General features: G+C 41.4%; 1 protein-coding gene across 1 annotated transcript in view; it reads left to right on the top strand.

Moving 5' to 3' along the window:
- LOC104528438 (ADAMTS-like protein 1) overlaps positions 1 to 11,715 on the top strand; it is a gene marked incomplete at its 3' end in the record, with an annotated part of 26,398 nt that extends 14,683 nt beyond the window's left edge. The window contains exons 4-7 of the mRNA XM_010172447.2: positions 4,270 to 4,470; positions 5,501 to 5,681; positions 8,356 to 8,563; positions 11,606 to 11,715. Of these exons, the coding sequence (XP_010170749.2) occupies positions 4,270 to 4,470; positions 5,501 to 5,681; positions 8,356 to 8,563; positions 11,606 to 11,715 (700 nt within the window). The remainder of the gene's footprint in view (positions 1 to 4,269; positions 4,471 to 5,500; positions 5,682 to 8,355; positions 8,564 to 11,605) is intronic.
- Between the last annotated feature and the right edge of the window lie 210 nt (positions 11,716 to 11,925).

The raw sequence follows: 11,925 nt of genomic DNA, 5'->3' as shown, positions 1-11,925 counted from the left end.
CTACTAAAAGATGTAATTTGTATTAGATTTTTGTTTGTACCTCCACCTTTTGCACATCCATGACTCTTCCTAGCTTTGAATGAATTCAGAGTCACAGTAGACTTTGGAAGGGAGGCTAAATGCAGTATTTTCTTTCTTTCCTTAAGAAGAACTGAAGGAGAAGGGCCCTCTCATGTCAGAGCTTTCACTGCCCAGAAACAGTTCAAAAAAAAAAATGTTCCCACCTCAACTTCCCAAGGGTTCTGATGCACTAAAGCTCTGCAATAGCTGCACTGTCTGGAAACAAAGATAGTTTTTCCTTCTCAGGCATTATAGGGACAGGTGTTGAGCTATGGAACAATAAAGCAGTCAGTGTCTACAGGGATGGGAGGAAATAGAGAATAGGTGTTGGTAATCTGCATTAAATGGTATTAAAATTACTCCTGGGAGATGAGGAAGGGATATTAATGGAACATTTTTTATTTGTACAAAAAAAAACCGTTTTTTTTTTTTTTATTGTGCTCTGGTTCTCACTTAATATGCATAAAACATTATACAGCTTATGCATCCATACACGTGGGAAATGTATAGGAAATGTCACTTGTGAAATGTGATTGATGTTTGTTCTGCATACACAAATGAGGAGTGTCTATTACATATGAGTCTCACAGGTGTTACTAAAGTTTTATTGTTAAATGTTAAAAAGCTGGTAGAACATATGTAGTGAATAGCATTTGAGGTTTTCCCTCCATATTATTGATTACTGGCTGTTCCTTTACCTAATGTTTTATATACACATTTTGGAAGAAGAGATAATATATAAGGCCAGTAAAACAATCAGTACTAGGAAGACTATATTGTTTTGTCCAATTATAAAATTTTTAAAGAAAAACAGGGATGAACTAGGCCCATTTGCACACCGAAGTTAATTTCAGTTCCTCTGAGTTTAAAATCAAACTGGCCTTTCTGCTTTCTTCATTTATCTTGTGCAGATTGTTTGCAAATACAAACAGTAAAACCAAGATCACAGCCAGTCTTCGTCAGTTGTCATGGCTATATGCTGACCTGTGGAAATCCCTGCAATTATCTTAAAAGACAAGCAAACTATAAAAAATTAGAATATTGTAGGCAAAAGTCATACAGCTGCTTACTGTTAACTTTGTCCATTTCCTGTATATTCTTTTGTTTTCCATTGGTTTTAACTTAGGCAGCCTCAAACCTGTGAGGCTGAAATCTTTCACATCACTCATCTAATGAGAACCTCTATCACAGAAATTGGATAGGTTGATTTTCAGCACAAGAGTAAGACAAAACATGTCAGTACTCAAGACAAAAGAAATAACATAAAACAAAGCATAACAGAAATAAACAGAGAGCTTACAGAAATAGGAAAAAGGACTGAGCAGCAAAGAAAGCTGTGTCTTTATGGTCAGGAAGTGAGTTTTACCCTGCCAAGGTAAAACTGCATTAGACCTTGTGAAATAAATTAAAACAAATAGCAAAACTTTTTACCCTTATAAATAAAAGTGGAAAAAGTGAAGAGACAAGACCACTGTCAGTAGTGTACACTCCCTCATTATACCTTTTTCTTCGTTTTTTCCATTCTTTTTTAATATTTAGCAGCATTAACTAGTTCTTTGCCAATGAAACTTTGTCATTGCAACTGCAGACCCTACTGTGTGCATCACTTGCCTTCTGCTGGGGAGAGCTTACCTATTTCACACAGAGCAAACCAGCCCCGAAGGGCAGCCTTATCCAGCTCACACTCTTCCCACTGTGGATGCAGGCAGGGTTTGCCAGCAACAGGGGACACAGCAAAGACCCGTATAGCCACTGCACCAGGGAGAGGCCCAGTATTAGACCTCCCAAGTAGCAGATGGGGTCTCCCCAGTTCCTGGGTATCTGCTCCACCGTTGAATCCCCATGGACTGCAGAGGACTTCCTTTGTCTTCTACTCCATGTGGCTGAACTGGGTGTGGGTCTCTGTCTTTTCCTCTGACAATGAAGCTCCCTCTCTGTCTGTCTGTCCTTTGTTTAGGCTGATAGTCTTTTGTTAGGTCAATGGCCTCTTCTCCAAGTACCACACCTTCTTCTTTTCAGGACGACCTACACCTCACCAATATGGATTCACAGAGGCGTTTCTCTAGTGCCCATTGGCTCAGCCTGGGCTGGGGGGTCTGCGCCTTGGAGCCAGGGGTGCTTTTTGCTCTCACAAGGTGGCCCTTCCCCCACTACCAAAAAAACTGCCGCCCTCCCCCGCCCACCCCAAACCCAACACAAAATGGCATGGAGATGACAAGGAATAAATATCAGCTGATAGAATTATTGCTTAGTCTTAGAACAGTCTTCCATCTTTTAGTATTTTAAATTTGTACTCTTCCTATTTTTATACCATTCCTTTAGAAGAGTGTTTGTGTGAATGTTCATATATATGTATGTATGTTTGTTTATGTAGTACATTTCTTTCACAAGGGCTTTTGTATACCCGTGTCCCAATCCGATGTCGGGATCATTTAAATATCCCGATCCAATGTCGGGGAAGGTTTCGATACGATCCCAAGAGCGAGATTAAGACACAAACGAGGTCACATGCTGCACTGCCAGAACATCTTTTATTACAAAAAGAAGAGCAATGAAGAGGATAGCGATAGGACAGGATGGAACGAAAGATGGGAAATCAAGCAAGGAGTTGGGATAGGGCAGCAAGAATAGTCACCACCACGGGTCCAGCGGCGAGGCGACGGTGAGGGGTGGGCGAGGAGGTCTCAGTTGCTTGTTCCAGTGGTGATGCGGCGTGGTGAGGTGCGGTGCGGTCAGGCAGTCGTCATCTCTGTCTCTCTCCTGTCTCTGTCTCTCTGCTCCCATCTCTGCTCTGACCCTGTTTGCCCGTGCCAGTCCTCCTTAAATATCCCTCCGAGGGCTGTAGTTTCCATAGCAATGGCACATCTCGTGCCCCCCAGCACTTGGGGCAGGGACATATCTGGGCAGAACACCCCTGCGGGCAGGACACCTTCACACAGCGAGGTTTCCAGAACCCAGTGGTCTTGTGACCGTCCTTGCAAACAATCTTTGAGACAAGTCCATAGTGCAGTTCCTCACATCACCCCGTGGCTCAAAGATACCTGGTGGTCTTGTGAGCGTCCTTGCAAACAGTCTTTGAGACAAGTCCATAGTGCAGTTCCTCACAACCATAAAGTCATTCATTACACATATATACTAATATAAACAAGAGAGTGTAAAGCTGCAATATAACAAACTAACAATCAGTATAAATTGCATTCATAGAAACTTAGATGGACACTTCATGTATCAGTGAGATGCATGGAAGTGCAGGACTAGCCTAAGCCACAAGCAGTCCAAGTAATCTACGCCATCCCTTGTGCATGGCCTTTCTGCCTTTCATCCCTGTGTGTGGATAGGCTGCACCAAGGAAATTGCCTAGTTCTTTCTTTTTCCCTAGGAAATATATAAGGCAACTTAGCTATCTTTCTCTGGATATGCAAGTTTACAAATTTTCTGCAATTTATCATGAAACTTGCAAAATGCACAGCTGGTGTGAGGACCACAGGAAATAGTATCTTACAGATATTCTGTCTCAGCTCAACAGGCAAAGAACTCACTGTAAACCTAAACCGCATCTGCTGTGCTGATGATCCATAGACATAGCTTTACAATGCTTCAGAACAACAGGGTTTTTTCAGTTGCTGGTTTTGGTTTTTTGTTGCTTGGAGAATTGCATATTGCTATGACCAAAAAACCTCTAAAGGCTCAATTTTATTTCTTTTTATTTTCAACAGTTTTTTGTGTAACAAAAATTTTCACTAAATTTTTGTGTAACAAAACCTTCTATTTTTAATATCAAAAATAAGAGACTAAGGTGGCCCTGTGGTTTAAATAGGAGGTCTGGAGACCAAGTTCAGTTTGTATTGTTTGTTCAAGCATGCTCCTTGAGCTTATGCTAGGTATGTAACATCCCTAGCACACTTCCCTTAATGCTAAAATGAGAATGACCCAAAATAATGGCAACCTTAGAAGTCTTGATATAAATATTCCCAAACTGATCTGAGATTTTCATATGGCTGATTAACTGGCTTTTGGATAATTTTTTTTTCAGTTTCTCTTTTCATGAGAAGGTGTTCATTGCCACAGGATTCCTATTTTCCATTATAAGAAAATGAGGAGAAAATGGGATGGAATCGACTTTTTCCCATAATTTTAACCACTTTCAAGCATGTAATTTTGCAGCAAGTTCAGTACTCAGCAGGTTTCTTTCATGTCTCTGTTTTTCAGGTTGTGCTGTGGATGGTCATCCAACCCCGAATATCACCTGGCTTTACTCTGGCGAGCCTCTCAGTCTGCGGCATCACCTCCTGGCAGCAGGACGGATTCTTCAGATACTAAACATCAGTGATGCCCCTGATGGTGAATTCAGCTGCCTGGCTCAGAATGAGGCTGGCTCACTCACACAAAAAACGTCCCTGGCTATACAAGGTAACTTTCCAGTTTCACTTCACAGGGCAGTAGTAACTTTCCAGTCCTGCTGCCCTGTGAAGCACTGGCCGTGGACTTCCCTGTACTGCCTTTCTCATTCTGGATTTCTCCTCTCTGAAGCCAGGACTGTCATGCGCAGCAGGAAATAGATGTTTTGGTGTTTTACTGCCTTGGACATAGATTTGCAGGAATACTAAGTACCTTGCAGTGTCTTAGGTTTCACTTTACCAAAATGACACTTGGTATTTCAGGCCTGCTGAGCATAAAACATATCTTACTGATTCAAGCTATACTTATGCTTGTTGAGTCTGGGCAACTTTCTTGTCTAGAAATTCAAGGCAGAGGTGTCACAGTTTGAACTTCTAAAATTAGAAGCCACTCTGTTAATCTGCTAAAGTCAGTGTGTCACAGTCTCTTCTTGCTTGAAAACCCTTCACTCTTAAAAATGCTTCAACTGTTATATTTACCCTAGAAATAAGCTGAAGGCAATAAATCCATAGACCAGAGCAGTGCAGATGGGTTGGAACAGAATATGCAGCTTTCATTGCTCCAATTGATGAAGAGGGAGTAGGGAAGAATTGACCTTTTCAGGATGGATGATCTATATGATCTACCTGGTGAGCAAAACAATGTTGTCAGATCATAGAATCATAGATACTGCTGGTAACTGCAGTTAACCACATCTTCACTAAATCACACCCCTTTAAAAATATAGATGCAATCGACTGCATCACTGGCATCTGAATTCACTTAACTGCTCTACCATGTCATCACTTTCCATGCCTGATGCTTCTAAGCACCAAAAAAATGGGTCTTTTACAACAAAGACAGTCAGTGGCTTACATCAGCTGGAATCCTCTTCCTTCTTTGCTTATTGCCCAGTGCCTTTTCAGCATAGGTAGCTCCCCTTCACATAAGACACTAAGTCCAAATATTTAATCCTGGAGAACTTCTCTCACTCTTTCTTTTCTAAGGGTCTCCTGCTGGCAGTTCTTGAATGTTAACCTGTCTCTCCCACACTTTTTGGCAGAATATCAGTGGTCAGTAGACAAGCTGATGGCTTGTTCAGCTTCCTGTGGCCACAAAGGTATGCAGCTGCCCCAGCTGAGGTGCTTACTGGATGGGGCTGAAGTCAACATATCCCACTGCAAAGAGAAGCCCAAGCCAACCATGCAGCCCATCGCATGCAACAGGAGAGACTGCCCTTCACGGTTTGTCTGTCTCATGCTAAAATGTCACACATGCTTTTAAGATGTGCTTGAAGAGTTCTTTGCACCAGAAATCATGCCATTGAAGCCTTTCTGGTGCCTGCCTGTCTGGAGAAAAGTCATGGCTAAAAGGGAATTAATTAGTGCTTAATCTAGACAGTAGGGAATTTGTAGCAAGATTTGTGGAGAACTCTGACAGTACCTGGCAGAAAGAGAGTTTACTCCTTCAGTAAACAGGTTAGAAAATAATAGATAGGTTGTTGCCTGTTCTTTATTAGCAGATTTCATCGGTTGAGTTGTCTTTGATGATTCCAGCCTCATCCTATACTGGATGTAAATATCATGCCTGTTCTGAGCTCTATGCATGTAGAAGTTTCATCACCCAAGAACTGTAAGGTCATATCTTTTTTTGTGTTCCACATGGTTTCATACCAGTTTTAACCCAACAATATAACAGATAAAAAGGTAGGTTTAGCAGCTGTTTTGGGGGTTTATTCTGAGTTTCTGTGCTGCCTGAACATCAATATCAGTAGAACTGTAGCTGCAGCTGAAACGAATTCCCATGGGAGAGTTGAAATGTCTTGTAAAATGGGCAAATCCCATCAGATCTAGTGGGCATGAAGAGAGGTTAGACTGAGTTCTGCCTCCTTTTGGAAATTGCTAGTTTGTGGTTTCCTTGGGACAGTAAGTCTCTGCCCCTGTTAGCCCCTGTTTTTCCGTTGCTGTTAAACACAGTGGAGCCAGGACAGCATGAAAGACTTCCGATTACACTTAGGTCTTCCTCTGCTGCTTCCTCTCCATGCAAAACACTTTCCTTCTTTGACACCCTTTGGTGCAAAGAAGAATAAATCCTGAGTGCCTTTCCAGAGAGTCAGTGTAGTGTTATACTCCCTCCATGTTAAAAATGTCATACTTCTGCAATTCAATGGCTCTTTGGCTGAGATGTGTAAACATGTGTTTCCATTTTTTTTTTTTTTTTGAGTTTTTGCTCCCTCCTCTCCCTTATTTCCACTGTGGACATGGTGTGTTTCAATATACAAGTGCTTAAAAGTAGGCAGGTTCTCAAGAGAAATTAGTACAACTTCACTCACTCAGCAGTGATTTGGGACTTGTCTTAAAAAAGAGAGTCTAAGATGTGGCAAAGAGAGGTGCTAAGCAACTTGATGAGAAGTAAGCGGTCAGATTTACCATTCTTGCTGTGTTTTGCATATATGGCAAGGTTTTGTTTAATTACTTTTTAAAATATATTCCTACCTCTCCTTTCAAGCATTTTTTTTCTGAGTTGCCATCTGAGTCATAAGAATGAAACCAAAAAAGATTTAATGAATTATGAAACATGCTCATTAGCAGCAGATTTCCTTGGTGATGGCAGTAAATTCCGTGGGAATGGTTTATGTCTTTTTATACCTTCCCTGAACTGTAACACAACCCACAATCCTCCCTCAGCTCCTGAGAAACTGCTGAGATGTAAGCTTGGAAATAAAAGTTGATGGAAATGCAGAGTAAAGCTTTACGAGGAGTGCGGAAGATTCAACCCCACTAAACTGCATTAAAAAAAGGAGCAAAATTTTTGGTTTTTTTATTGGGAGTGTGTTCATTTATATACTTGTTTCTGTGACCATAGAGTTAATCACCCACAGAAGACTGGGGAATAGCAATGGATGCCTCTCCATGGGACTGGAGAATGCATGCATATTGCCTATTTTGTAAAGTTATCATAAACACTGCTGGTGAGAGACATGATCGGCACTATTTTCCTCCCAGTGACACACAGATCCTGCTGAGTACCCTGAAACTTAATGAAGCAAACTGCTGACTTGACCATAAAGCTTTTCATTAAACTAGTAATAAGTCCCATCCTTCCTGTTATGACCTACCCTCTTCCCAAACCCAACTGTACAAGCATTTCACTTAGTGATCTTTAAAGACACAAAATATGTTGTCCATCTTGGAAAGGGTTTGGACCTGGACTATTATTTTCTGTTGTTGCAGGCTTTTTACTAGTTAGACTGGATTTTTTAAACCCTAACGCACAGGGGTTCAGTCTCAGCCTCAGCTGGTGAATGTGTGGCCTGAGCTCAAGAGGAAAGAATGAAGGTGTCCTTTGTCCCTGGGCTGACTGTGCACCAGCCCCATCCCTGAGCAATCTTCAGACTTTTGCAGATTATCCCAGCTGTCAGGGGCATAACAGAGCATGCAGACACCAGCAGAACCCAGCAGGATTTTGGCTATTCTGTCAACAGCAAGTTCAAAGTGGTCTGTGAGCTACACCAGCAACTTTACAGAGATAGTTTTCCCTGCTAAGGGGTGTAAATAGGCTAGTCATTGTTGGTGTTGTGACTGTAGCCTGTGACTGAGGCCTCTGTGCCTGGGCTAGCAGTATTTACTAAGCCTATAAAAACAGCCTGAGGGTTAGAAAATGAATTCTGGGCCCAAAGAGCCTTGAGAAAGACAATTTAATGAAAAATGTGCTCTTTTCTCAGCTTTCATCCTCTGAGCAGTTTTCCTGGAGCACTATGGGAGGCTGAGACACTCAGAACCTTCCAGGATCGCACCCTAAATGAACCAAGCCATTGTTGCCTTTCTTGGTTCCACTACACAAAGACCTGTTGACACCAATGTTCCTGCAGATGGTGGCATATATCTGCTCCCTGACCTGTTCGCCTTTCTCTCACAGATGGATGGTAACATCGTGGTCTCCTTGCACACAGAGCTGCGGTGGAGGCATCCAGATGCGGCGAGTCACATGTCAGCGCCTGACAGCAAAAGGCAGCTCTGTCCCAATGTCAAATGAGGCTTGTGCCCAGGTGTCCAAGCGCCCTGTGGACACACAGAACTGTAACAGGCAACCCTGTGTTGAGTGGGTGGCCTCCTCCTGGGGCCAGGTAAGGAGTAAGCCAGCAGTCCAAGGACAGCCTCATAGTTTGGGCTAGAAAACAGTGACAGAAAATGAGAGGAGTGGTTTTACATTCTTATCTTTAGGTTATGTTCTGCAGGCTTTTGAGGAGGTAACTAATTTGCTCAGTTCTTTCAACTCCATATTTGATACACTGCCTACTTGGCTTTCTATAGCTTCCTGCAATCCCTAGAATTGCAACTTGTGAACAGGACTTTTACTACAGGCCCCTTTGTGATCCCCAGTGGAAAGGTCTCCAGCTCCTCTTTATAGTTAAAGGTGATGCATCTGGGAAATTGCCTTCTCCAAGTCTTGCTTCCCCTTCCTACTGAATGTGTTTCAGTTTTGGCTGGCAGGAGGCAGGAGTGATGAATGTGATTGATAGGTTTAGGGTGAGGGGATGGTTGTACAATAACCCAGTTTTACGAAGTTGCTCATGTTGCCTGAGAACACCAGAAAGTGGGAGCTTTCTTGATTTGCTTCATGGTCAAAAGCAGAATAGAGGGCTAAAAGCATTTTTAGACTATACTTCATGCTGGTTTTCAGATTTTCAAATTCTTTCCTTGCAGCTTCATGCAATGATCAGGTGTTAAAAAGCTTCATTCCATAAATACCAAATGTTTCAAGTATTTAAAAGTTAAATCACTTTATTGTGGGAATCCACAGAAGAGTTTTGTCTTTGTCTCTCTGTGAGCAATGAGATTTCCTGAAAAGGTACTTTTCGATATGTAGTCAATTTTAACCTGGGGCCAGTAATTACTGTGTACTTTCCTCCATTTTCTCTTCACTCCAGTTTGAGTGAGACATATGTGAAGGCTGATGAGTCCACTACAGTCCAGACTTAGGGGTAGAAACTCACAGATTTTAGCCCAAAGATCTCCAGAGTGGTGATTCACATAGGGGTATAGCATTCCGGGGTGAATTAGAGACAGGGTTTAAGCCATAGAAGCCAATTCTGCTAGAGATTAAATGCAGATACCAATACTGCTTTAAAATAACTTCTGGTGAAATAAGCATTTTCAAAAGGAAAAAGAGAAAGCAGTTTGACAAAACCAAAGTAGTAATAAATCTAACTGAAATGATAAGTCAGATAAAAGTATAGAAGTGAGGCTTCTTATTATGCAAGAAGAGACTAAGAAAATAATTACCCAGAGTAATAACTATCAGTCTTGGCATATATTGAGCTATCATTAAATATTTTGCTTCCTTTTCTAATTAGTATGTGGTAAGTCAGTTTGAAAACAATGGCAAATGCTACCTCAATATATTAGAGGTTAGAGTGATATGATAGTTTGTTGTTACTAAACACGTGCATTCTGTATTTGCTTGGGGTAATATGCACAATACATTGCACTGCATCAGGTTTACTTACAATGTTCATAGTAAAAAGTGCCTTCAGCTATTAGAACTTGTTATTTTTCACACTTGAAAACAACTTCATTTAAGTCTTGCCTGTATACTTTGGAAATTTTTCTGATGAAAGGTGATTGAGTTATTGCATTTCATTTATGAGTAAAGCTTGGAATTATCCTCTTATATGAAAGAAGCAAATTTTCACTCCCTGTGGAATTCCAGGTAAGAACTGGAATTATCCTTGCAAAAAGCCAGTTACCTCATCCTTATTTTGTAGATTATTATGGCTATATTGTTCCCCATGGCATCATACTCAGCTGAGACAATCAAAGAGTTCTGAATTAATTTTTTAGAGCTAACCTCTGTGCATTATAATATAATATTTCTTCTGTCTACTTCAAAAAAAAAAAAATCAGGTCCTGCATGATTCTACACAGTTCAGTCTCCAAGCCAGAAGACTGCTATCTAATTACAGTTAGGAACATATCACTGGCTCGGTGATCAATGACCTTCTCACTAGTATCATGAGGTATCAGGCCCCTGTTGCTCTGGTGTCGTGACCAACTTACCCAACTCACAGAGAAAATAGACAGACTACTTACTCTACCCCCACCTCTAGCATGGATTATTTTCCTTTATTTAATATTAGTGGCATTTTGATCTCCACTATGTAATCCCATAGTCTTTCAAAACTAGTGACTCAGTTTTGCTGGTGATGAGGACTCCTAGCCCCTGCAGATATCACAGAAGTGCTGCACTTACTCCAACAAATAACATTTCCATCCACCTTGCTCAGTGAGGGGGTTGACTGTGAGCAAATGGAAACCTAACAGTCACTGCTTCTCTGTCCCAGTTGTCAGAGAGGGAAGAAATAGCAGTGGGGAGTATTATGTGAGGAGTGCGTGGTAGTGTGAAATAGGGCTCCAATTGATGGAGGGGTGGAGGGGGTAAAGTGATCAGTCAGCAGCCCTCCCCTAGCAAAATTTCCTCCCTCACACTAAGGTCCCTTTCTAGATACTTAGAAAAACAAATTCTTTCTTAACAGTTGATATAAATTTAAAAGAACATAAATACATGCCTTATACCTATAGCTGATTAGGATTTAACTGTAGGAGAGGATTAGAAGAGTTTGATACATAAGCTTGAACAGGGTAGGATAACCTCAGTATTGGAGCAAGCTTGCAGATCTGCTGTGTTTGTCATGCTTACTGCTTTTGTTTATTGTCCTGCAATGGTTTTAAATTATTAAATGGAGTGGAATATATTCTTGGTCCAATACATTCTTGGTTATTAACTGTTTGACCATAAATTGTGTTAGTACAAGCTGCAAAATGCACAATAAAAGAAATGCATTGAGATTTCCTGTAGGCTCTTGGCTAATGACCTGAGAGTATTTTATTTGCCCTAACAGATGTATTTAACATTGAACTATTGAAGAGGAGAGGTAATGAATCTACAGAGCAAATATGGAAATGCAGTTTTAATGCTGCTGGAGAAGAATTATGTAGGGCAGAAGATGACTGCACACTCAGCTTTCAAAGCCAGCAGAGCTGCAGGAAGTGCTTAAAAGCTCAGCAGTCACTGCATGGCAGTATGCATTTTATTTCACAAGCAGTCTTATAAAAGGGGAATATGTCCTGCCTTTTACCTCTCTTAAGTGGTGTTTCTATGTTCACAGTGTAATGGGCCTTGCATTGGACCACGGCTGGCTGTACAGCACAGACAAATATTGTGCCAGACCAAAGATGGGACCTCTGTGTCATCGGATCAATGCAGTGTCTTACCAAGGTAAGACAGGAATCTCATGTCTGAAACCACTACCCTTCGCAGTGATGTTGAATGGACTAGGGACTCAACTGACAACTTTTGGGTTTCCCCTATGTAACAAAGAGGTCATGCTGCAAGCCATACAGTCATGTGATACAAATCTCACCAGGCTTACACCCAGGCTTCACTATTGGTTCCTATGAGCCCCAGAAAAAAACTTTAGTTGGCCAA

This window comes from Antrostomus carolinensis, unplaced genomic scaffold (assembly GCF_000700745.2).
Source record: "Antrostomus carolinensis isolate BGI_N321 unplaced genomic scaffold, ASM70074v2 scaffold877, whole genome shotgun sequence".
In the NCBI taxonomy this organism is placed as follows: domain Eukaryota; kingdom Metazoa; phylum Chordata; class Aves; order Caprimulgiformes; family Caprimulgidae; genus Antrostomus; species Antrostomus carolinensis.
The sequence above is the reverse complement of the archived record's forward strand: the minus strand, read 5'-3'. Positions and strand labels throughout refer to the sequence as shown.